General features: G+C 33.4%; 3 protein-coding genes and 1 long non-coding RNA gene across 4 annotated transcripts; 1 reads left to right on the top strand and 3 right to left on the bottom strand.

Moving 5' to 3' along the window:
• Positions 1–8,933: 8,933 nt before the first annotated feature.
• On the top strand, positions 8,934–10,837 carry LOC113736752 (protein SHORT-ROOT-like). The gene has a single exon (XM_027263836.2). It carries the CDS (start codon positions 9,057–9,059, stop codon positions 10,353–10,355), a length of 1,299 nt encoding a protein of 432 aa, XP_027119637.1. The 5' UTR covers positions 8,934–9,056; the 3' UTR covers positions 10,356–10,837.
• Positions 10,838–18,095: 7,258 nt separating this feature from the next.
• LOC113737565 (uncharacterized) lies at positions 18,096–19,358 on the bottom strand. Its single transcript, XM_027264777.2, has 4 exons — positions 19,257–19,358; positions 18,730–19,107; positions 18,219–18,455; positions 18,096–18,116 (listed from the first exon to the last, which is right to left on the bottom strand). The coding sequence occupies exons 1-4, from the start codon at positions 19,356–19,358 to the stop codon at positions 18,096–18,098; spliced, it is 738 nt and encodes a 245-aa protein (XP_027120578.2).
• A 1,895-nt stretch (positions 19,359–21,253) lies between these two features.
• Positions 21,254–21,579, bottom strand: LOC113737564 (uncharacterized). The gene is made up of 3 exons (XR_011842292.1): positions 21,559–21,579; positions 21,393–21,492; positions 21,254–21,304 (listed from the first exon to the last, which is right to left on the bottom strand). It is a non-coding gene; the product is annotated as an uncharacterized lncRNA (long non-coding RNA).
• Positions 21,580–22,859: 1,280 nt separating this feature from the next.
• Positions 22,860–24,212, bottom strand: LOC113737563 (uncharacterized). The gene has a single exon (XM_027264775.1). It carries the CDS (start codon positions 24,210–24,212, stop codon positions 22,860–22,862), a length of 1,353 nt encoding a protein of 450 aa, XP_027120576.1.
• Positions 24,213–27,564: the final 3,352 nt, after the last annotated feature.

Here is a 27,564-nt window from a genome sequence, read left to right as displayed (position 1 = left end):
AAAGCGGGAATGGAAGTGAGATTAAAGATCCATTGCATTCTAATTTTAGGTTGTCCTAAATGACCAATCAACCAATTGAGATGAGGAAATGAAACGTATGAACAAGATTTTTATTTTTACTTTCATATCTTTTTGAATCGAAGTTGTTGCTGGAGTCTACTAAAATGTATAGAAGAAGGTGGAGTGGTAGAGAGGATAGAGGCGATGGACGTGAAGAAAGAAACGCTAATGTAGAAAATTTCTTTTGTAAACACTTTTCAAATGTGCACAAGGAAACTGAATAAATGTCGAATTTTTCTCAAATCCAATTTTTCAAAATTAAAACATACAGTAGCTAAATTTGAGTACGTGAATGCCATGTAGGAATGAGAGACCAGTAATTAAAAAAAGAGTAAATTTTAGGGTAAAAAACAAAAAAGCCCCTGTGGTAAATCTAATACACAGAAAAACTGCTCGTGGTTTCAAAATATACAATACGACATCCCGTACTTTGAATTAAATTGTAAAGGTGACGGAATCCGTTAAACTTAATGAAAATAGACGAAATGACCAAAATACCCTGATATAATTAAGTAAAAGACAACTCAAAAAAATCATTGTTTTATTTTCTAGATAGAGAGAATTGAGGGTTAGGGGGTAGAATAGGTATATTTGTTAAAAATTATGTATAAAATATTTTTTAGGTTCCAATAAGTCATTTCTGTTAAGTTTAACGGATTCCGTCACCTTTACAATTTAGTTCAAAGTACGGGGTGTCGTGTTGTATATTTTGAAACCACGGGGGGCTTTTCTATGTATTAGGTTCACCACAGGGAGATTTTTTGTATTTTACCCTAAATTTTATATAAAATGTTAGTATATAAACTATCATGATTGGATGGATGACACATAATCAAATTTTAAATTTCAAATTCAAATTTAGCACAAGTGTCATATATTTAATGGTGATAGTATATACACTAACAGTGTCTATAAAATTAATCTTTAAAAAAATGGTGTTATATATTATTGTAAAAACTAAATTGGCGTTCTATGTGACTCAATTCTTTCAAATGCCGACATCAAAATCAATGGCTCCAAACAGTTAATAGCTTATAAGTCATATAATCATCGAAGCTTTAAGAGTTTATATCACTAATCTCTTCTAAAGATTCGTAAAGGTATATTCAAGCGCAAGCTGAATAAATTTAATTGTTAAGTGGTGTGGCTCAAGTACTTGTTACCTAATATACGTGTATTATTTTCCTAACCTAATCTCTCTAAAGTGCGTAAAATCAAGAATACCACATTTGTTTAGTGCAAAAGTTAAACATTGGGTTAAGGACTTGAATGTGATTAAGAAAGTGACAATAACGCATTAACATCCTTAAGAGAACTTAAGGGTCATGTGAGGAGAGGTAATTAGAACCAAGCAGACTAATGTTACTTAACGTGATACTGCAAATCTTTTGCTGCCGCTTGTGTGAGACATCATACTTTTTCTGACAAATTTGCTCGACCGTTGTAGTGTTTTTTCTTGGATAAAGCTTCACACTTTTATAACCTTTGAATTCCTTTAATTAACAAAAGAAGGCAAGTGTACCTGATATTTTTGACTCAAAGTGATGGATTAGGACATTAGGTATCAAAGTGGAAAACACTTTCATGAAAAGAGTTGGCTTAGTCAGTAAAATTAGGATATTTTAACTAAGAAAATGTTAAGTTCAAGTTTAGCTGTCACTTTGTTGGTAGTGATAGCGTTTTGTAAGATTCATTATAAGTCCTTGATAGCGAAGTACAATATACCAAAAGAAAGAAACAATAGCATATACAGTTCAGATGTATTATGTTAGGCGTCACACGTACATTGCACGCTATCACAAGTAGTTTCTTAGTGGAGATAAGAAACTATGGCAGCCGAATTTGTTGTAGCTTTGTGTGTAATGTAATGTCATTCAATTGGCCTCTAAAGGACACAGTTCGCAACTGTGTACCTTTTAGCAAAGGAGGCACCTAAGGTCATTTCTCGAGTTGTACCTTTTATTCCACCCGCAATGAAACATGTCATGTGGATCTTTAGAGGTTCATCTTCTTGTCATTGTTTATGGAAATGATGGAATTATTTAATTTCATTTACAGCAATGAATATCTGATATAATTCATAGTAATGCGAATGGCTTTTTTTTTAAAATTGTTTAATTACAAATTACCCACATCGCTGAATTCATTTAGATTATGATCAAAATCTAAAAATGCTTTCTACTCCCCCAAATTGAGATTCTTATAAATTTTGTGGTGTCATGTCAACAGCATTTATTTGTTAATCTTTTCAACTTTCTTTTTTCTTTTGGCTTTCCTTTCAATCGTGCAACAGAAAATACGTAGCATTATGGTCTAAATAGGATATGGTTTGTATCATGTGGGCTCAAATATAAAATTAGTTGCACGCGCGCGCACAAGTGTATACACATAATTCATACATACATACATACATATATATATATATATATATATATATATATATATATATATATATATATATGCATGTGCACAATTTCAAAATTCTTACATGAAACATTTTTTTTTTATTTTGTTATTTTCAAATGGTGATGGTATTAAATATTTTGAATTTATGTTCCATGAAATTTTCATATTTTTTACTACTATCGTCTAATTTTCAATTGATAATTTTCCATTCTACATTAGGAAAATATATCCAGTAGATATCCAAAATCATATAGATTTGGTATGGATTGTTTCATCCAAAATCATTAAGGTTTGTATCGGCTGTGTTTCTTTCTGCCTTAGTGGTGATGGATATGGATTTCGTGCTTATAGCCTAGGCTCTACCCTACCCAATGGCGTATATAGATTTTTTTTTTTTTTTTTTTTTTTGCTTTTAGACAATTTTTTGGTAAATGAGATAATTCGTAATAATTGTGAATCGAAAACAATTCTGCATTTTTTCTAGCAAAACTTTAAAATCTCTTTTCCATCAAACTCAAATACAAACAAAACATGAAAGGGGCGAAAAACTTAAATGACTCTCTAATTTTTATGTTCTTGTATTTTTATCCCTCCAACTATTAAATGTATATTTTTCCCTTTAAACTCTTAAAAGCGTATATTTAGCTATTCTATCAATTGAAGGCGTAAATGGTATTGAAGACAGCATCATTCGTGGTGCAAGAGCTAAAACAAAATGCTTTTCCTCCAAAATTAAAGGGAAAAACCTCAAATTAGGATTTTTGGTTCAATACAAATTAGACCATAAATGTCATATATCTAGAATTTCCACGAGATGAGGAGTCGGTTAATATAAAATATTTTCAAATTTTACATCTTTTGGGCACTGAAGTAATAGCAAAAAATTGAAATAGTGCAAAGTTGTATCATGAATATTTGGACTATTTCATGGCATAATATCTTTGAGCTATCTTTCCTCCAAGGAACATATTTGTACGAATTCAAAAGATTTGGTGAAGGTTTTTTAAAATGGTGGTAGAATTACCATCTTTGAACTGAGATTTCACATTATCTAGTGAAATTCATTAAAAATCTTGAGCCCAAATTTGAAATTGTGTAAAAATCGGAGTCCGTAGACGTAATTCATTAAAGGGGCCAAAAAGACAGAAATTATAGTTGGAGAGCAACAAGTATAAAATCATTAAAGTTCAAGGGCCAATTAGGTCTTTTCTCTAACTTTTTAATTGGTTATTGTTGCCATGCTCTCCCCCAATTTGGGATTTCTGATAGAGTTTTTGAAACAAATTTTTGCTTCTGGGCAAAGTTGGCCAATAGCGAGCGTCATACATTAAGTCCATTTTGATACCCTCAGTTATCCCACCAAATTTTAGCATTTCAGTTATATTCGAATTCCATGCTTAGGTTCATCTACTTCCATTCTGAGTGATTCACACAAGCCATCTCTTTCCTCCATGAATTTTTGTTTTGAAATTCTATTTCTTGATCAGGGAATGGCTATAAAGTTCTTGGATGAAACCATGATCAAGAAGCAACTTGCAGAGGCACGTGAAAGCAAGTGGAGTCAATTGACGCCACTTAACTTTGGAAAAATTAGTTTTTAGACTTAGAAAGTTTAAAAAATTTTAAAGTTGCATCTCATTTGACCCAACTAAATTTTTACAATTTCTCTTTTCTATATACATTGACCTCCAAACAATTGAAAATTCATAATTGTTACTGTCATAAGAATTTTGGATTTATTTTCAGTTATTTATGAAAGTATTTTCAAGAATAAATTCTTCCAAAGTTTCCAAAAACAAGAGATGAGCTTTCTTGAGTGGAGTGGGAAAACCAATTTTTCAAACTTCAAAGTTTTGAAAAACAAGAATTTTTCAAGTGGATGCTAAATTTTTTATTTATAATACAAAATTAAATTATCATGATTTTTATTATAACAGGCTTTAGATAAATTTCTAAAAAGAAACCTGTAAAAAATCAAGTTGATAGTAGTTTGCAAACTATTCAAAAGAAAAATCAAGAGCTTCAATTACTTATGTTGAAAAAAATGTATTTAATAAACTTGACAATGAATTAATTTTGCAACGTTTTAAGAAGATGAGTACTAGTAGGGTACAATTATAAATATCTTGCAAAACTATCATTTCTAGTGTATATTTAATCTGCTATTAGGGTAGTAATGTAAATCAAATCATGCTAGATGATTTCCAATAATCCGTTAATGAAACTTGCTTCTATTTAAAAAAATAATATGTATATAATGCCAGTAATTTTTGCTTTTTATTTTTATATTCTAATTTTTCTTTATAAAAGTTTTAATGTACTACCAAAAAATTTAAGATTTTCTTCAAAAAAATTTTGTGTTTTTCATGAATATATTTTTCAATTACCATTTTGCTTCACATACATCAAATTGTAGTAGTACATTTTTCTATGGAAACTTCAAAATATAGCAATTGAAACGGTTCCCTTTACAAAAGCCTTTAAAATGTATCCGATGAATGCCAGGTACTGTAGCTATTCCTTGATTTCCAGCCCCAAGCACTTTAAATTCTTTTCTTCAACAAATAAGATAACTTTATTCATTTACTGAAAGCTGCACTAATGACAACTAATATAATGCACGGAATAAATAAAATAGATAGAAAAAAATTTCCTTCGAATATGAAGAAGGAATAAACGATGGGACCATAAAATTCCAAAACTTCTGACAATTACGTATAAATTTCTCCAAGATCTATTCATGTCTTCTATAGGTAGATAAGCTTAGATCTGACAAGATAAATCTAAAAATCCAAATCTGGTAATTAAAAAAAATAAGATAAAAATTCAGATCTAACAATTAAAAAAGAAAAAGAAACTCTACTTTTTTAATTTTTATGTATAAAACAATCCCACTATCGATTATTCATAATTTGCGCAATCATATAGATGATTGCAATGATGGAATTTATATTCCCTTACTTCATCATCCAAATGCTTTTGCCAATTAAACATGCATGATAAAGTTCAATTTAATTTTCAATTAATCAAAAAGTAGTTAATTTCAGTGTGGGGCCTTCCTCTTTTCCTCCTGTCTCCAGAAACATATTAGGTTTAATGGCTGTTTGATTAGACAAATGGTACATTCAAAGAAGTTTATCTTTCAGGAATATAATACTTCTTCCTCTATTTGATTGGATATAGTTTTGAGTATTGAGGACAAATAAAGTGGACAAACCGAACGGAATTTGGATTTTCAAGGAGTTATCTTTGTCCAAGCTTTGAATATTAAGTTGGGAGTAGGCCTTCTTGTGTTTGATTGAGAAATTACAGTGGAATAATCTATTAGAATTTAGATGCAAGAATCCATCAAAAATATTCTTGGCTATTGATGTTCATTTGATGGTCTATGTGTTCACTTTGTCTGTTAATTGGTAAGAGATGGTTACATCATGTTTAATACTTATCTATATATAGGAAGGCCTTTAACTAACTTTGTGTGGGCTCATAATTTTGTGTTTTCAATTGGCAGGCCAGCTTAAATTATAACTCCGAAGGCAGAAGGTGTTAAAACAGGAATTGCTATGTAAGTAATTTATACAATATATTCACTAAATTGTGATCTATAGGAAACACATGAAGACAACAGTCATACTGCTGTATAAAGGGCCACAATGATGGAACCGCAAGTAATAGGAAACTACATTTATATGAAGCATTGAAGAAAGCAAAACAAGGCAAAGACGCACTTCCAATGATTAGAATTAGAAATAAGACCTTTGTGTTTGTCCGCTTGTGTAATTTATCAGCATGGAATAAACTTACAATGATACCATATGATATTACTTGATTTCAATGAATTTTTTCCTGCCATATGGACAAAAAATATAAAAAATGAAGGGAGAAAAAAACAGATTTGGTGAACGAATTTCGAGTGTGAAGGTATAATTCTCCCTGGTTTCAATTGATGTATAAAGTAGCTAAATGAAAGCAATAACTTCCACCCCTTTGATAAATGCAGACACACAAGAATTAGAAGGAGCTCATCAGCTTCACAAGTTGCCAAGAATCGTAATCACAGATTCAAATGAATTATATCTAATTGTGAACCCAAAGCAAAAACTACACTAGGAAACATAAAAAAAGACACGAATAAAAAATAAATACTGAAACATAGAAAAGGCCAATAATTAAAACAAAAAAATTCCTCCTTGCTCCTCTGGCTTTTATTAATTGACGGTAACATGATTTACAGTTTTTGATAAACAAGCCACATGTTATCAGCTTCTAGAAAGAATGACTGGTTTTTCAAAATAAAATATTTCTTTCAGGCAAATATTTTTTTTATTTGTTTGTTTTGGTAAATTTTGGACAGCCATGCATCATTGGTACGATTTCTGCAAATACATGTTTTAAGAAATAAACCATATACAGACTTTTGGCCAAATACACCAAGATATGGACTCTGTTCAAACTTGCATAAAGCTAGGAAATTCTGTTAGTATAGTCCTAGGATTAAAAGGTTACATGTTGGCCTGCAGAACTATTCTCTGGCAGGTCATTTCTATTTTTAACTTTATTAATTAGATATTTGACTAGGATATTCCTAGAGGTCCTGCAGGAGACAAGTATAAGGACAATAAGCTGCCTCATGCAACAATTTTCTATACTTAAATCAACTTACACTTTCAGTAAGGAAAGATGTTTTTAGATGCTCAGATAAATTGAAATGAATTGGAATTGAAGTAACACTACCTGAGAACAAAATGGAAATCATTTTTATGTTGAAAAGATGCTGCTAAAAAGTCGAATTTTAATAGTAAAAATGAAGCTAGTACATCTTTTAATTTTTTTCCTTTTAGGGAAAGTGGATTAGGCAAATCCCGTCGAGTTAGTCTATCAGAATGAGATTCTGGCACAACCACAACATAAAAGACCTAATCTAAGCAAATCTTTAGCTAGCTCGGGCAAAAAGAAAGGATTGAAGGTACTATTTCCTCTTGATAGTCACATCCCTCTTTAGCTGAAAACGTTGGTACTTGAGTCCACTCTCTGTAAATGAATCTAAATTTGTAATTTCTACGCATAATCAGATGGTAGATTTGCTGACTCGTCCGATCAAGGAATATCTGAAAGTGTGATATGGCTTAGTTAATCTTCATATTCTCATTTTTCTGAAAAATAGGTAGTTCAAGTTGTTTTACTGGTAGCAGCTGTGAATTTCTGCTTTAAGAAGATAGCTGCAGTACAAGAAAATCCAGAAGAACAACGGTAGAAAAGGTAAATTGAAGAGGATATAGGACAATGATTTCTTAAATACCATAATTTAGTGAAAGAAAGACAAGCTTTGAAATAGGTAAAACCTAGTCAAAAGTTCCAACTTGTCTATTTCAGATCTTATTGCTTTTATCATCATCTCTTTGTTCTTTGTTAACGAAGAGAATTTTTATAAGCAAGACATGTTGTTATTCATTATTGGGGATTCGATTGTTTATATTTTATCTCCGCGGATAAATATTTTATTCCTTGCCCATTTCTGCATTATTAATTGTGCTTAAGATGTGGACATAGTGGTCTAGGCTTTATCTATTTGTCCTTCTCTATGTTACTGCTTCTTAGAAGCACCAAATTCCATTCGACGGAACCTTGGCTGTCAAATACATTACCCCTTCCATATATGAAAATTAAAATATGCAAACATAACTAAATTAAAGCTTAGCGTTTTGGTCACATCTTTGAAGATTATAACGAATGATTCATTTCAAAGGACCTAAAAGTAGTAAAATAGATACTTAATGCATGTACTTGGCCACAACCGTAATAAATGTTTCTTTTTGACGGAAAATGAATATAGGTTGCTACATACCCAAAAATGAATACAGGTTGGTGAAGTTTTGAATTCCTATCGGCAAGGTTAGATTTAATTCTTGTCAAAATCTTTTAAAAGTTTTCATAGTTGCCATTCACCCACATATTTCCCTAAACTTTGCTTATTTTTTAATATCCAAGAGCTTTAATTTGTCTATGCAGCCAGTAATAATAATGTGATAGATTTATTGATGACTAAAAGTTAAGTAGTTTTTGCAAATCATTGTGGCCATCAGTTCTTTATTACTCAAAACTTATTCTGAATATATATATATATGTATGTATATATGTATGTATGTGTGTGCGCGCGCGCCTTACCAAGCTTTCCAACGACACACTCATTGGTAAACTTTGTGTCAAATTGACAGATTCTTTTTTATTATTTTATTTTTAATCCCAAATTGACAAATTTTCATAGTCGATATTCTATTTACCACCACATCGATACAAATTAGGAAGGATTCTTTTCGTTTTCTATTATTTATTTATATTGTGACAGAAAAATTTTTGGAGAATAGTTAATCAAGCACCTAACTGTAGCCTGGCCTAGAAAATTATTATACCTTCCTTTTTAGTATATGTAAGCTATGGGTAAGATTATACGATGACGATGACATCAATTATATGATACAAGAGGAAATCAGTATATGTACTTGCATATATCTAATTTTTTTGTTCTCTGAAAGTCCCATGGATTTAAGCCTCCAAAAGTTCATGAGAATAATTCTAGGGGTTCAGAATCCATGGACATAAGTTTTTTCAGTCCTCCGGAAACAACCACCTTCTTTCACAAAAACCCTCAAAAAAATGATCCTTATCTAGACATGCAAAGCACTAATAACCAGCCTCAGAGTAGCCATACATCCACAAGCATATCATCTGATTCTGGTGAGCCTTGTGGAGATGGAAAATGGGCATCGAGGCTGCTCAGAGAATGTGCCACCGCAATTTCTGATAAGGATTCTACCAAGATCCGCCATCTTTTATGGATGCTGAATGAGCTTGCATCTCCTTATGGCGATTGTGATCAGAAATTAGCATCTTATTTCTTGCAAGCACTTTTCTGTAAGGCCACGGAGTCCGGCCAAAGGTGTTACAAAACCCTAGCTTCGGTGGCAGAAAAGAGCCACTCTTTTGATGCTGCTAGGAAATTGATATTGAAATTTCAGGAAGTTAGTCCCTGGACAACATTTGGACATGTAGCATCAAATGGAGCAATTCTGGAGGCCTTAGACGGCGAAAACAAGCTCCACATAGTCGATATCAGCAACACTCTATGCACTCAATGGCCTACTTTGCTAGAAGCCTTGGCAACAAGAAATGATGAAACCCCTCATTTGAAGCTAACTGTGGTCATAACAGCTAGCATTGCGAAGCCGGTGATGAAGGAAATAGCTCAAAGAATGGAGAAGTTTGCACGGTTGATGGGAGTACCCTTCGAGTTCAACTTAATTAGCGGATTGAGTCACTTGGGAGGACTCACTAAACAGAACTTAAATATCCAGGATGATGAAGCTATTGCAATAAATTGTATAGGAGCCCTGAGAAGAGTTCAGGTTGAGGAGAGGACTGCTGTAATCCATATGTTTCAATCTTTTCAGCCTCGTATTGTAACTGTTGTGGAAGAGGAGGCTGATTTTACCAGCTCTAAGAATGACTTTGTCAAGTGTTTTGAAGAGTGCCTTCGATTCACTACACTGTATTTTGAGATGCTTGAGGAGAGCTTTCCACCAACAAGCAACGAGAGATTGATGCTGGAGAGGGAATGTTCAAGAAGCATAGTTAGGGTTTTGGCTTGTGATGATGAAATTGGTGAGGGAGACAGAGAATGCAGGGAAAGAGGATCCCAATGGACTGAGAGGCTCCGGGAAGCGTTTTCACCAGTGAGTTACAGTGATGATGTTGTTGATGATGTTAAAGCACTTCTTAAGAGGTATCGGACCGGATGGTCATTGCAGCCACAGCAGGCAGATCATGAATCAGGAATCTACTTGGCATGGAAAGAGGAACCTGTAGTATGGGCTTCAGCATGGAAACCCTAACAAAATGGTCATAAAATTGTTTGAAAAATCAAGCTTAGCATTGAGATTTATTTATATTTGGAGCCAGGACAATTGAACATAGACAGAGTTTCCATAGATAGACAATCCGTTTTGGTTTTTCTCCATGATCATGCATACATGTATCTTCTTCTTTTTTTACTTTTTCTTTATTTTCCTTTCAGATCTTACATTAGTTGATGCCTTATGCTTGGTACTTTGTGCTTCATTCCTTTTCTTTTTCTTACCTTCTTCTTGTTTGGAAGTGTTTGCACTCCTGCTTCTATTACATTATGTTCCATCATTATAAACCATTATTTCTGAGTTCTGTCGATGGTAAGTTGCCTGTATACATGCATTCCAGATGAATTATTGTGGATATTACACTATGTTGTCCAATATTTGTATGCACTTCTACAGATGGTATGTAGTTTGCGCCAATTTTTTGGCTATTGTTCTACTGGAAAACAGCCATTCTTCATTTAGTAAGTTGTAGGAGATGCACGTTTTTAAGGGCCAAATGTAAATCGCAATTCCAAATTTTTATTCATCAATTTGAAGTTACAACTTACCTACCTATCCCAAAAGAATGTACAAAACTTAACTAATCAATAAAAAGATTGATTCTTCTTGCATGATTCCTATTATTCTTAAAGAAATATTTACTGATTTTTAACTTCTTTCATATGTGGGGGTCATATTTGGACAATAAAAATAAGCAAGAGAAGGGCCTTAACATGGAATAACAAATCTGATGTACTATTGTAGACTTACAACTATAATAAGATGGTTTTTGTGGTAGATAGCTGCCAGCAATTGGAAGAGTTGAAATCCGTCTCATGGAGCAATCTTCAAGTAGTGCATGCGAAATTAAAGTCTTGAATTTTAATCCCTCTGCTCCTCCTTATTTTTTAAATCTCACATCTTTCTTGCTAAAAAAATTTTAAAAAAAAAGAGGGTAGCGCAAGCATTTAGGGACTGCTAATAAAGTTCGAGTTCTTGATATCTATGATATTAGTGAGTCAGTCTTGCCACGCTAAGAATTATCATCCACTGAATTTGGAAAGCTAAAAGTGTTTGTCCAGAAACGGCAATAAATTCAACCATAACGAAGTTAAAAAGTTGTCAAAAGTTGCTAGGCTACTTTGATCATTTTGTAGACTTTGTGATTTCTAAGTGGAAAATGAACAATGAAAATGTCGGTCACTGAAATCATTGAGTATACCATGAGCAATCAATATTTTACGAGCGAAGTTGGATTCTTAACAAATTCATATACTAAGAAAATTGAGCCACACATAGTTGGATATAACTAGTAAGCAAGGGCCTAGAAATATGATTGATTTTCTACCTAGAATGGAATAAATCATCATAGACTTCGTTATTCCATAGGATGTCTAGCTACCAACCTACCATGTCCAGGACATACCAAAAAAATTAAAAGAATGGAATTAAATTCTCTACATATCAAATCAAAGAAATGCTTGTCTAGGTCATGGAATTATTCCATCATAACAGAGGTTGTTTTTTAGCAAACTTAATTAAGTACTGCTAAAAGACCATTGCATCTGCTAACAAAATAACTTGAAAATTTAAATTATGTGCATGGTTTGGATATTCATAAACGAAAATTGCATTGTCAGCCATCAACTTTAGTAGGGTCACCATCCATATTCGATTGAATTGATCACATTCATTTGCACACAAACATGCTGCCAACTTGATCTCTTGTGGACATTATATATGAAAATGACAGAAAAAAAAAAGAAGAAAATAGTTGTCTAGTGTGAAAGCTCAATGCAGTGTAAAGAGGAAGTAAGTATATAACGAAAAGTGAGATTGCACATAAGAAAGAGGTCCCTTGGAGAGGCTCGGTGGCAAGCAGAAGCATACCAACCAGATCCCATTGTTGCTTTTTTGTCTATTGATATGAACAGCATATTTGCCTTTCATTTCCATACGTACACCATTCTTGGGGCCAACATTTTATAGTGGAAAACCACTTTTCTAGATTTAGATAAGACTTCTGCCAAATTAGTCCAGTAAAGACTACACCTCTAGTGCTTTCTTTTTTCTGTCCTATTGTCTGATGAAATCAGCAACAATTTGATAATTCAGTTCCCCTTCCCTTCACTCTCTCTCAATATAATCTCTAGGAGCAATCTTACTCTCTTTTATCTATAATAGTTAACTTTTTATTTATTTGTTCATTTTATAACTTCAGGCAAAAATACTATATTCATCACTTTTTAGGAAGTTACTAAATTAATATATCACCATAAATAAGCAAACACAATAGCTAAATCCCCCTAAATAAAGGTCCAAAATGGCAGGCAAGCTGCAAACTTCAGCTGTCACAATACGCAAACATTTTTTTCTTGACACAATATGATTAATATTCCGTTTAGAAAAATCAAAGAGGACCCATATCAATATGACCTACTTCTCCTTGTATTTTCTTATCATGGATGCACATGCGCTCTCCAGATAGCATTCCAACTAACATCTTTTTTTTTTCTTTTTTCTTTTTCTTTTTAGTGTTTAAAGGGACTATGTATAAATTGATTCATCGCAATCCTACTATATATCCTTGTTTGAAAATTTCCTACGAGCATTGATTGTTTTTAGTTACTGGAAGGATGTTAGATAAATTCTTGAGAAAAATGGTTTTAAGACATGTTACTAATGGTGCTTTCCTTAAGGTTTATTCATCTCTGCAACTATTGCCCAAATGAGTTTTGTTACTTAACCGCTATCTTAAAATATAGCTTTTGTTTGACAACATTTTGCACAAATGGGATCAAAAGCTTGAGCTTCACTGTTTTTCGGACTCTTACAATTTTTTCAATGAAAGAGTTTGTAGAGGAGACTTTTTAGAAAAGTTTATGATGTTTTATCTTTAGATTTTGTCTATCTATACTATCATTTAACGGTCAGTTATTCGGGAGATAATTTCTTAAAAATAAAGAAACATATTCACTACCTGATACAAATACCTATTGAAGAGTCACGACAGTCACACGTTTTTAGGAAAATAAGGACTAAATCTACTTTGCACCTTGGAAACTTGTACTACATTCTTACATTGCATTCTAAATTTCAATTTTGGATACTTTACACTTAAATTCTTAGTTTTGGCTACTTTAGATCCTAAACTTTGAATTTTATCCCATTTAAGTCTAATCACAGACAATATTATTAAAATTAATGAGATCAATGATAGTGCAAATTAATGATAATGTATTGTTTTATTCTACCTGCGATCCCTTGACTCTTTTTCGTCATTTTCAGTACATTGTAATTGATTTGTATAGTTTGAATCAATAATATTGTTAAAAGATTAATGACATAAAAGATAGTGCAAATTTATAAAAATATATTGTTTTGTTCTAACTTGGATACTTTGGCTCCTTTTGATCACATTCAACTTATGGGGTCCTTTATATCGATAATTTTATTAACATTGTCATTGATTAGACTTAAATAAGATAAAGTTAAGAATTTAGGAGGTAAAGTATCCACAATTACGAGTTTAGAATGTAAAGTATCCAAAATTAAAATTTAAAGTATAAAGTAATATAAGTTTAGGGATGTAACATAGAGTTAGTTCGGAAAACAACTAATTTAGATGATACAGGTGAAAAAATCTAATGGCTTTTAAATCTATGTTTGGATCGAGGGATTTGGGTGGATTTGATTTCAAATCCTCTTCCAAATCCGCAAGATGTTTGGATAACTGAGAATGAATTTGGACTTGAAATCCATCAATCCTGTAAGTGTTAAAATTGGGAATATTTGAAATCCACCCAAAACACGTGTCATTTGAAATCCATCTCTTCACATATTAATCTATTAAACTGTTTTATGTCATGGTTGAAACTCGAAAGAAGAGAAAATGGTCAATAGTATGGTCAACGCCAGCTATTCTCTTTTGCGACTGTCACTACTGTGGCACCTCCTCTGCTAGCCTGCTGCTGCTTCCATGGCGGCATGGACCGCATGGTTGCTGCTTGCTAGTTCCCTTTAAAGCTTCTTTTTTTTTTCTTTCTAAAAAAATTTGTGGAAAGATAAATGATAGAATAGAAAAAAAGAATAAGGAAAAAGACTGAGAGGGTGCTGTTGCTACGGCACGAGAAGGGCATGAAAAGATTGAGAGGGTGCTGTTGCCATGGCAGCAAATCTGTGATTCTGATAGCTCAAAGCTTTGGTTTAGGGCTTTGAGGATCAGACGCTTGAGGATAAACGAAAAACTAAAAATTCTTTTTTAGCCCCTTAACTTTTATTTATTTGGATTTCTACCCCAATTGTCTTATTAATTTGGAAAACGAATTATTTAAACGAGTTATTTCAAATTAATGCGGATTTCAAGCGGAATCATTTCAAACACATTCCATCAAATCCATCCTGAAATTCAAATCAATTGATCCAAATGGACCAACATTCCCCACTATTTCAAAATAAACTGACAAATTTGAAAGTAACCCGCATAAATGAAAGCATCTTATGATACGAACCTTCACTTAGGGAAACACATTTTATCTAGTCTGAATGGCTTATGATAATCATTGAACCAGCGATGCTTTGTTAACGAGTTGCATCTACTTCAAACACTGATTTCTGCATTTAATTTAGCTAATATATTCCCCACCATATCTATGCATCTTATTACTGAGTGCTATATATAATAGCGAAGCCATGAACTCCAAGAAGCAGCTGCACTTAATACTCAAATTAGTGAATGCCATCAAAAAGTGTATCAATAGCTAACACTTTAATTAAACACTAGTCCAACAGGAGCATGTTGCTCATCTTCTTTCAAACCTGTGGAAACCAAGCGTTTGATCTCCGGGATGATTAATGGATATGTTGTAGTGCTTGCAACCACACTTTACTGTTCTTTGACTCAATGAACGTAGGACTTGATGTTGTATGAAGCTTTTATTTCACTTATCACCACTGGAGATTTTATGACATGGGTTTTAAACCAATTTCCTTTGATGTGTAATACTCAAGAACTACTATAAAATCTTAACTAAAGAAATTATTTTGAATTAAGCAACTTTAGAAAATTAAAGCAATAGGACTCTTAGTAGTTGTTGGATAGAGATTGAAGTCCTAGTGAATGCTAACAATTTAAGTTGGGTGTATCCTTACGGGACAAAGTGTAACATACGATATGTTATTTTCTTTTATCAGATACTAAATACGAGTGTGAGAAAGGGCGCGAAATCCGACTAAGAGATTGGAGGATCGTGTAGGAGAATCACATCCAGACCCTTGACCAACTAAGGTGCTATTTGATAATCTAATTTAATATTTAAATTTAATGGATTCAAATCTTAACATGTTTAACTGCATTTGATAATAAAAAATAAAATATCTAAATTAATTAAATAGTACTGAACTTTCAAGATAAAATTTATTTCAAAAAATAAGTGATAAGTACTTATCACTTAATCTAATACACATTCAAATGTACGTGTAGAAACCAAAATTTTCTCAAAAATTTTGTTTAATCTTATTTTTATTGTATTATTATTATTATTATTATTATTGTGTAAATAATCATTTTATTTTTATTTTTATTTTTGTAGGAGAAAAGAAAAGAAAAATGGGATTTTCAAAATTGGAAAAATAGTAGAGATTTCCTTTGTTTTTAACCCAATCAAAATCCAACCAAAAACCCAATCAAAAAAATTTCACCCAAAACCTAACCATAAATTCACCCACAATCCAAATAAAACCCATGCAAAAGCCCAAGCCAAACCCAACAAAAAACCTGGATGAAAAGAAAACAAGATAAGGCCCATCGGCCCATTTATTATTTTTCAAAAAAAAAAATCTCTGCAGCTTCACGCGCGCGTTTCTTCTTCACTAGCAATCGCAGCAAATCAGAACCAGTACAAACAGCTGGATTTTTTGGCAAATTTAGATTCGTTTTTGCATCCAGTTTTCTTTCCCCCATAGATTAGCTAGTACTAGGACACCTTATTACCCAAAATCTACCAAGAAACAGCTGTCAAAAATCAATTAAAGGGACCGAATAAAAAAAATCCTAGTTAAATCATCTCAGCCTTTGTTCTTAGGGTTTAATCAATTTTTTGTTTCATTTAAAAGGCTAAGAGAGAGTCTTTAGGGTCAAGAGGAAGGGTTAGAGAAGTTGGCTAAGCAGCCGAAGGGCGAGAAAAAGAGGAGAAAGAGAAAAAAATTTTTTGCAGATTTTCTTCCCGAAAACAGGGTTGGTGAATTAGCTCTGTTCGTCGCCCTATTCCGATATCTTCCAGGCTCCTTTTGAGGAGATCTTTGCTTCTGCACAATCTAGGATCATCAAAGGGCAACTTTCATTTTGAAAATTTCCTTAAAAAAATCCCTAAATCGTTCAAATTCAAACTTGAAGTTGCTACTTCATCAGCACTTTGACCTTTGCGACAAGAACTTGTTTGTTTTATTTTTTGCATTTGAGAGCTTTTTTCTTGAGTTTCTCCACGTTGGTTCAAGTCCTCAGGCATCATTAGGTAATTATAACATTTTCTCTTGGCTGATTCAACGCTTGGCATGAAGTTTAAGCCATCATTTGAATGTTTGGGGATTTGGTTTGATGATTTGAACAAGTTCGCAAGGTTATAAGGATCATGCTTGTACCAAAACTCGATTCTAAATACTCTTGGAAGTTGTTTCCAGTGAGTTGGCCGGAAAATTTCCAGCTTCTGGCGGACCTGTTTTTGGTTCCACCAGAAGCTAGTTCATGTTTCTTTTTTTTTTTTTTTTGCACTTTGTTTGTCTTTTTCTGTTTGATCCTTTAAGTGTTGGTGTTAGCTGTTGGGTTTTGTTAAAGAAAATGGGCTAATGTATTATACTAGATTTGGTTACTACAAGAAATATTATATTTGGAGGCGCAACAAAATGATGCAATAGGAAACTTTTAGAGGCACTTAGACTATTGAGGTGCACACATCAAATGTCTACTAAACTACTCGTTTGGAATAGGTTGGAGGCTTTTTTTAACGTCATGTTTAATGAATTTGATGCATTCACAATTGCCATGATAGAAATTGCAAATAGGCACACACTAATGCCTCCAAAGATGCCCTATAAAGGCACCTTACTTCGTATCATTTTTGCCCTTTTTAGGACACTTTTACGTGTTGCCAAAAGGTAATTGTCTAGGCACAATGAAGTGTATTATATACATTAATGGAGGCAGTTTATAGTGTAGTGTTTACCTGTCTTTCAAGGCATTTTCTACCATTGTAAAAGGAATCTCCAAACACTCAAAGAGTGTCACGATATGTGGTTTTACTAGGTGCATTAGTTTCAATGTAGGCATTGGCAAGTGCCTCAATAGATGTCTTTTTTTTGTGCAATTTTCATCTAAATTTTCTACTCTAATCTCCTAATACAATACGCCAAACACATAATATGCAATTGTAAGACAGCCACTATGCCAAAGAATATAAATCTGCTTGAAAGTAAAAAACTGGTGACATCCTAAATAAAGCAAAAAGTTCCACAAATTTGAAGTTAATTCAAAAACTAGCATTAATACTTCTTTAAACAAAAGGCTGTCATCCAACTCTTGCAATAGAATCCAGCAACATTCTCAAGAATATAAAATATTCCACAAATTTGAAGTCAACTCAAAAACTAGTATTGCTTCTCTAAACAAAAGGCTGCTGTCCAACTCTTGCTTCTCTAACAAAAGGCTGCTGTCCAACTCTTGATTCTCCAAACAAAAGGCTACTGTCAATCCTCATGATTCTTCACCTATAAAATTAGTAGATTAAGTAAGAACACCACTTCATTATCCATCCAACTTACAAATATTTGTAAAGAAAAAAACTTGAACAATCTTGTGTCAAAGTATACCAATTTCAGTGGCCAAGCAATCGGTGCACCAAGTGCATCTTCAATTGTTTGCAATAGCCCATAAGGCCTAATCAATTGTTCATTGCGTTCCATCACGATTTGTACTAGTATTTCACACCAACATGGTCCTAATGGTTGTCCACCAACAACTTTAGAAGGATCAATTCCTTGGAGGCGACCAATAGCTAGACATTTTGTTGGATCAAACAAGCTGAAAATATCCACCCAATCACCTTCCTACAAGATAATTTGAAGTCATAGAATTGAATTAGGTAGATTTATTTTTTAAAAAAATTTGGTAGAGTTTCCCCTGCATTTTGAGCATTTCTCCAATTTTCAGCAATAAAACTTAATAACCATGACTTTACTAAGTTGAAATTACCATGTTTTACTATTCAACATAACCAAACAAAATAGCAATTTAATTAATCAACAAGTTTCAAACAACAAAAGTGAGTATCCTCATATGGTATAATCACAATAAATTCTTGAAAAATAATCATGAATATACCTGAAGAGAATGAGCACCCATAGGAGATTTTGAAACATGATTAGAGGACGTTGAATTTATCGAGCCACCAGTTTTTGAGCCACTATTTTGCTGCTGACACACCATTGCTTTGAGCTCCGCAAGTTCTTTGGCTTGGTCTTTCAGCTGCTGATCTTGCTCAGCAAATTTATCTTCCATCTTAGAAATTGCTGCCTTTTGCTCCATAACGATACGCTGACAAGTGCTGCGACTAGGTACGTTACCCCATTTGTCTGATGGTGTCACACCTAGACCATACATGCGCACACGCCCATTGTTATCTTCCCCAAATACTTGAGCAAATGCATCATTACGACCAACATCATCATTGGAACCAGGGGGAAGTTGGCTAACTTTTTCCTTCAAAGCTTGTTGTATTTAAAATCCAGAAAAAATTCAATATTACTAAAGTCGATTATCTTACATTAATGAAGATAAAATTAGTCCTAAGTTAGTAGACAATTTAAGTCATTTAGAGTACTAATTTCATCAACCAATTAATAACTTACTAATGTAGCTGCAACGTCATCATTTCCCGGGTTTCCGTTTGAGTCAGTATAACAGTGTTCGAACATATCAACTCGTGATGGGAGATGACCTAATTTTTTCATCTATAGAAAATGAAGTCTTCATAAGACCACTAGGTGATACAAGAAAAAACTAAATGAAACTAAAAGGTTTAAAAGATTTACCAATTTCTTTCGAATTTGAGCATACGATTTCTTCCCTGTCTTATGATTCATTGTTTTCTTAGCCCGACTCATCTTATTCTTCTCGCTGGTATTCTGAAATTATAGAAAAATAGTGAAAACTTATAATCTCAACATAATGGTTGATATTTAATAGTTAAAACAGTTATACCTTTGTTTCCTCTAAGCTCCAGTAAGCCAGAAGATTTCTCCACTGATCTTTCAAGATCCGCTGATCCCTATTGTTAATTTGACTCTCAATGGATTCATTTGGATTGTAATATTTTGCCTTTAAAGCTGATTTCCAATTTCTCCATTTTTTGCCGATTGATTTCAAAGTCCAAAAATCTGCACCTGGAGGAAGACGAAATTTTTCCTACAATAACACCTCAAATACTTAGATCCATATTTTTGTCATATAAAGGGTACAGCTGTATATTTGCATCAAGCAAAATGTGCATTACCTTCACCAGTACAAGCATGTCTTGCTTCTTATCATTTGTCATTTCACGCCAATCTGTCACGTCTAGAGGAGCATACTTTCCATTTATTGCTATTGTTCATAAGAACTCAGTAAATTTGGACTTGTTCTTGCCAACAGGCTCACCATCCTTATCAAATCTAACTTTGTACCGATGACAACTACTAGGTTTACCCCATATTTTTGTCATATATGTTGGCCCTCTAGTTTTTCTTTGTGAATTTTCATCTGCATTTTCTTCATCTATAACCATGAAATATGACGCCGGTGAATTTCATTACCAAAAGAAACTAGTAGAACTAAAAGTTTTGAAACTGGATCTCAAGAATGAAAATCAGAACTGGGCATGACTTATTAGAGATGTACCTGTAGAGTTAGGCTCCTCAATGTGAATCTGATTTTCAGCTATATCCTCGTGTTGATCAACAAGTGTATTTCCAGTAATCTTCGGTCTTTTAGTCCTTGCCATTCCTACAAATAAAAACATTTAACAAATAAAAGAACACAAATACAAAAAGGATAGCAAAATGTCAAACGAATATGATAATAGAAAGGCTACAATTAGACTGAAAATTTTCATCTACTAACAAATCAATTTTAAAGTGCAAGTAAGTAAGTTAAAACAGAAATTTTAAAATGGACAAATGCAAAGACACAACAAGGTTAATCTGAATTTGCATCTACAAAAAAATGCATGTGAAATTGCAACCACGTTTATAGTTACAACTTTTACAGTTTTAATAGCAAAAACCAAACATTTCAACAATTCAGCCTAGTGGAGTATTTCATCTCCATCATCTTCTCGAACCCATCGAATGTCTTCATTCTCATTGTCCATTTGAGTTGTTGAGGTAATTGTGCTCTGCAAATACATCTCAATATCACATACGGGGTCCATCATAAACTCATTCCTAGGAGATGTAGCAACAACAACACTCCAGCCTTCAGCTAAAGGGTCTTCAACATAAAAAACTTGTGAAACTTGGGTTGCTATCACATATGGCTCAGGGTGAGCCTTTACATTCTTGAAGTTGGCCAATGTGAATCCATCCTCATCTTGCTTTAATCTTTTGCCTTTTGATATCCAATCACATTCAAATAAGGTGACAATTCGGCCTTCAGTGTAATTTAACTCAAGGATACCATAGTAAGCCAAGTCACTTAAAATTGGATTATTATCTTTAGTACTCGAAAAGCTTGATGTTGTTGCATTGACAAGAACCCCACTATTCTGAGTTTTCCTCTGAGATTCTAATTGTCTTGTATGGAAGCGAAAGCCATTGACAAGAATCTTTTGATATGTTCTCCCCACATTATTTGGACCCCTAGCCAGAAGTTTCAAATCTTTGGAGATGTCAACACCATCAGCCACTTGAATCTGCTTAACCTATTATATACAAAATGTAACAATGACAAATTTCTTCTTTTATGCATAAAAAAAAAGATAATAGAACCTGTAAGATTGTTGAGCTTACATGGTCCGAAAACCAATCTGCAAAGTTCTCACAATGAATACGCTCAATGACATGTTTTCCAGCACATGGATTTTGCTCCTCCACCATTTTATGGTGTTGGCTGCATATAGAAACTCACTAAGTATTTAACATATATAATTTTTTGAATTGAAAGGAATTTACTTACTCAACATATGGCTTGATGTGGTCACAGTTAAATAGCACATATTGATGTGCTTTTCTCAAAATTTCATTGCTGAAATTTGTTAGAGTTCCTTTTCCTAGTGGACGACATGAACTGGAAAATACGTCGAAGCCTTCACTTGAGGTGTTGCCCACATCATCATTTCTACTTGTCCGATTAAACTTCGTTTCAACATAATCAGCTAGGTATAAGGAACAAAAATTCAAACATTCCTCAGCTAAATACCCTTCAGCAATGCAGCCTTCTGGTCGACTTCTATTTCGGACGTAGGAATTCAAAGTTCCTAAATACCTTGACAAGGCAAGTTTTAATTCAGGTTTAGAATATTGAGATGAAGTTAATGATAAAAAATGTCTAAAATTTTCAAAATACTTCACTTAAATATTTCATGAGTACCTTTCTATAGGATACATCCACCAATAATGGACAGGCCCTCCTATTTTTGCTTCGCTAACCAAATGAACAGCTAGATGTACCATCACATTAAAAAAGGATGGTGGAAAAATCCTTTCTAATTGACAAAGTATGATACCAATCTCTTTTTCCAAATGAACTAAATCTGCTGGATCCAAAACTTTGGAGCACAACTTGCGAAAATACCTGCTCAATTTGATCAAAGGAGAGCGAACTGCTTTTGATAAAGTTCTGCGCAGAGCTATTGGGAGAAGCTGTTGCATCAAAATATGGTAATCATGACTTTTTAATCCAGAAATTTTTGGTGGCTTTACTTTAACACATCTAGAAATATTTGCTGCGTAGCCATCTGGAACTTTTATCCCTTTCAAAACTTTGCAAAATATCTCCTTTTCCTTCTTTTTCATTGTAAAGCAAGCTGGAGGCAGAACACTCCTACCATTTCCCTTCTCAATGGGATGCAATTCTGATCTTATACCCATATCGTGAAGGTCAAGACGTGACTTTTTATTATCTTTGGTTTTTTCCAGATTCAACAATGTAGCCACAATGATCTCACAGATGTTCTTCTCAATGTGCATAACGTCAAGATTATGACGTATCATATTGTCTTTCCAATAGGGCAAATCAAAGAAAATACTTAATTTTTTCCAATTAAATGGCAATTCTGGATTGTCACTAACTGTCTTCCCAAGTTTAATACTATAACCAGCTAACTCATCTAAAATTGTAGACCCCATTAACCTTCCTGGTGGTTTTCCATACTCTACAGCTCCATTGAAAGATTTAGCATCTTTGCGAAATGGATGGTTCATTTCCAAGTACCTTCGATGCCCCATATAGCAATATTTTCCCCAATTTTGTAGATGCTATGAACATGTGTATTTATGGCATACAGGACATGCAAGTTTTCCTTTAGTGCTCCATCCGGAGAGGATTACATAACCTGGAAAGTCACTAATGGTCCATAAAAGTGCTGCACGAAGTTGAAAGTTTTCTTTTCTGGATGCATCATATGTATTCACTCCAACATCCCACAATTCCTTTAATTCTGCTATGAGAGGTTTTAAATATATATCAATATTATTTCCTGGTGCAAATGGACCGGGTATCAATAATGACAACATAAAGTTCGGTTGTTTCATACACATCCATGGCGGCAAATTATATGGCATCAATATTACCGGCCAAGTGCTATGAGTTGAACTCATATTTTTGAATGGGTTAAATCCATCTGATGCTAGGCCCAACCTCACATTACGAGAATCTTGAGAAAATTCTGGATGATGAAAGTCAAATGTTTGCCAAGATGGAGAATCAGCAGGGTACCTCATGTTACCATCCTTAGTACGACCTTCTGCATGCCATCTCATATGGCCTGCAATTTTGGAGGACATAAATAGGCGTTGTAACCTATGTTTTAGGGGAAAATGCCATAAAACCTTATGCGGTATTTTTCTTCCCTCACCAGTCGGATCATTTTCAGATTTAACCCATCTAGATTCTTTACATGTTTCACAATGCTTTCTTCTTGCATCTACCCCCCAATACAAAGTGCAGTCATTCGGACATGCATCATATTTATCATACCCAAGTCCTAATTCCTTCATTAACTTTTCAGCTTCATAATAAGACTTAGGCAAACCATCCATCGCATCTGGAAAGGCTTCTTTCAACAAATCAAGTAACATATCAAAAATTTTGTTGCTGAGTTTACCAAGGCATTTGAGGTGAAGCAACCGAATCATAAAGGACAGTTTTGAGAATCTTTTACATCCAGAGTAAAGCTCTTTGTTAGAATTATCAATTAGATTGTAAAACTTTTCAGCTTCTACATTGGGCAATTGGCTTTTGTATTCAGTTCCATCTATCCTTGTATAATCTTGTTCAGGAATTCCCATTGCATCATGAACCAAACCATGCATGTCATCAAGTTCATCCTGTACCCCATGTGAGATATCATGGGAAGTAGGTTTTGGTGCATTAGAGTAAACAAATTCTCCATGAGCTGCCCAATGGGTGTATCCTTTAACAAAACCATAAACTTTCAAATGAAGTTCTGCATTCGCCCTGGTAATACATACACCACACTTACATTCTTTACATGGACATAATATCATCCCATTTATACTTGAATTCTGGAATGCATAATCTAAGAATTTTTGCAAACCATCCCAATATGCTTTGCTTCGTCTATTCTTTTGCATCCAAGTTTTATCCATATTCTGTAACCATGACAAATTTAACCTTAAAATATACACATACATACATATACATATACATATATAAGCAAAAGAAAGCAATTAAGAATAATATTAACAAAGAGCATCACTCATACAACAAAAAAATTATTAGGATACCAAGAAGCTATTTGGAAGTCAACGAGAAGGTCACTGTTTGAGATAAAAGCACAAGACATGAGCAAACAGACTGAACCCCAAAGGTTTTCCACTACTAGCCATTTATCACGTGTCACCAAGTAAACAGTTTTTTACACGAATCAATGTTAAGAATAAAATTTGCAGGTCATATAATATATCTACTGCAATGACACTCCAGTTTAAAAAAAAATTAAGAATCCAAATGACCAAAAGATGAAAATGAATGTACATTACAGGTTCAAACAAATGAACAAATTTAATATCATATATGTAACTTAATCTAATTCCTAATAAAAAAGAACACAAGAATATAAGTTGGCTTGTACCTCTAGCGAAATCAATGTGCAACGTCTTCAAAATGATTTCTTTTCACAGATAGCTATCTTCAATTCAAACCTGTGGTGAAACATTAATGAACTTTAGTAAAATTTTAATATTTTGAATAGGTGGTATATGTACTTCTCTAGTTATTCAAGAAGAAAAATAACATCAGCTTGCAAATTTCTTGAAGAATATTTTTAAAAAATGAGAAAGAACCAAAAGTGCTGAATGACTTTTCCTAATTATTCTGAAACAAACAGAACAGGGCATGAAAATATAAATGCACCAACATATATAAATGCATCAGCTTACTATGCAAACAGAACAAGGCATGCACATTATTATGAAGCAAACAGAACAAGGCATCAGCTTACTTTCTCTATGTACATATATAAATGCACCAACATATACATGAAAATGATCCAAGGCATGCACATTTTCCCCATGTGAACAGAAAACCACAAATGCAAATTATTCTCATTGAATAACGTTTTCATAAAAAGCATTGGGATAGCAGGAATTTTATCTAAACTCAAGAAATAAAAAGATTTTATGTTCATGTTTGAGGGACCAACTTCGCTTTACAAGTTAAAATTTAGAAACCTCTGTATTGGTGCCAATTATTTTTCTGGTAAACTTAATTGCCATATTACCATAATATGAATCAAGTTTGGAAACTCAACTACAACTCAAACAATTGCTAACAGTTAACTTTCTTCCCAATTCACTAGTTCTAACTTTGCCAAATTTTACATGTTTTTCCGAAACCAAATGACATGAACAGTACACCATCTTTGACATTCTTAGTAGTTACTAGTCAGTAGAAGTAAAGCACTTGGGATTCTATATCCTATATTTTGTGCCAGCCCAGTTGCACTAACGTAGGAATAGAAACCAATTCCCAAGTTCCAACTCGGTTGAGAGAAGCATTAACTACATAATCATAATGTCCTGATTCAAGGCATCAAAAATAATTTGTTATCAATTATATGAATCGTACGTTTTCCAATTTTGTAACTAATCTAGACGATTTTTTTTCTTTTCTTTTGTTTTTGGGTATCAATTTTTAACTTCTTCGGGCCAATGAGAACTGGCTGGATCACTCGGAGACAGCCCTTTTCTTTTAACATGCGACTCTCGTTTATTGCATTAGTTTTCCTCTTCCAATACTACATTTGAAAACGAAAGGGTAAGAAGCAATGGAATCAGTACATTTGGGAAAAATTGTGACATAATATGGCCAGGCGTTTGGTTCTTTACAGACAAAAATAAAAGTCTTATGGTTTTTAAAAGAGAAAAAGGAGCTTTTCGCAAGTGAACAAGAGTTTCCAGATTTTTGGATTTCACTGACCAGTTTAGGCAAAATGCATATATCTTGGTGTAGGAAAATCCGATTGAGGTGCCATCAGTGGCATCTGAAACTAGATTCATGGGCCTTTGTTCTGAAGAAATTTCATATTTTTCCTCCATGCGTACTGCTGTTCGTGACTCCTCAAAGTAGGTTGTCCTGCTGAAATGTCCTGTCCTTCATGAAATTGAAACCTTGACTTGGATCAAACAATTAGCTTGTTTGTGAATTGAATTCCTGATTTAAATTGTGGTTGGATGTGATTGAGGGTTGTCAAAGGCAATGATTGATGGAGCCTTAGCCATTTGAATAATTTTATATAAGTGTTTAAGTGTGGTGAAATTGAACTGCTGGACTTGTTTGGAGCTAATATGTTTATTTCGATGTGATATGAACTTGCCAAACACCAAGTGCTAATGATTGACGAAGCCTTGGTTATATATTTTTGTTCAAATGAAATTGACTTTGTTGAAATCTAGGGCTAATGATTGAAGAAGCCCTAGTGACTTGCTTTTGAGATGTGATCTTGATTTGCTGGAAAATTTAAGTTGTAACGTGAATTCGATATGGGATCGAACTTGTGAAATTTCGTGTCGACCCCACAAATCCGTGAATGTTTAAGAAACTATCTAGATATTTTGCGCTTAGCCTTAATTGATAAAACCTAGTATTTTATGTTAAAGATAAAAGTTTCGTGCAGGGATTTTTTAAACCTTGTCAACTCGATATTTCTTCCTTTAAGCTTAAACTAGTCTTATTATCTTTAGAAAATGATTTCACTAGTCCTAAAACCCTAAGCCTTGATCTATTTCCTTTTCTTTCCTTAAAAATTGTTCTTGGCTAATTGTCTAGAGGAAAATTTCCAAATACAAGATTTTAGTGACTTTAACTAAAAATAGCAGAAAACCTCCTCGGCAAGAAAATTTATTCTAAATAAAATAGTACTAGCCGCACTCGTATAGAGAAAAATATTTTTAAGGAAAGCCATATAACACATTTCCTACTTTTACTAAATTTCAATCCTAAGTGTATGGTCGAATTGTTTCAAGTAAATAATACTAGTTACCCTCTTCTAAGGAAAACTATAAGGAACATTTTTACTACTTTTGTCAAGCTTCAACCTAAATAGATTTTTGAAATTTCTTGAGAAAGTAAACTAGTATTATATTAGATAGTTCCCTATTCGAATAAGTTTAAAAATTGAATAGAAAACTTATAGTTTCAAAATTGGTATTCTAGGATATTGCGAGGACGCGGAATTCGATCCCCAACTTGACATCTGAACTTCACTCTTGGTGAGTGTCCCTGCCTGTTCTTTTCCTACCTGAATTAAGTGCTTTCTAGACTCGATAAGTGATAATTTGCAAAACTAGTTTTTGATCCATCGAAGTGAGCGGTGTGTATTTTATCACACTAGCCGTTCGAGTGGTGACTTGCGTGAATCATTTTCCTCCTGAATCCTTGAATCTAAATGTAGTTGCGTCGTTGGGTGAATCCCTCGACTTCTGAATCCAACTACCATGA

This window comes from Coffea arabica, chromosome 3e (assembly GCF_036785885.1).
Source record: "Coffea arabica cultivar ET-39 chromosome 3e, Coffea Arabica ET-39 HiFi, whole genome shotgun sequence".
Taxonomy (NCBI): domain Eukaryota; kingdom Viridiplantae; phylum Streptophyta; class Magnoliopsida; order Gentianales; family Rubiaceae; genus Coffea; species Coffea arabica.
Note: the sequence above shows the minus strand (reverse complement) of the source record. Positions and strands in the feature narration are given on the sequence as shown.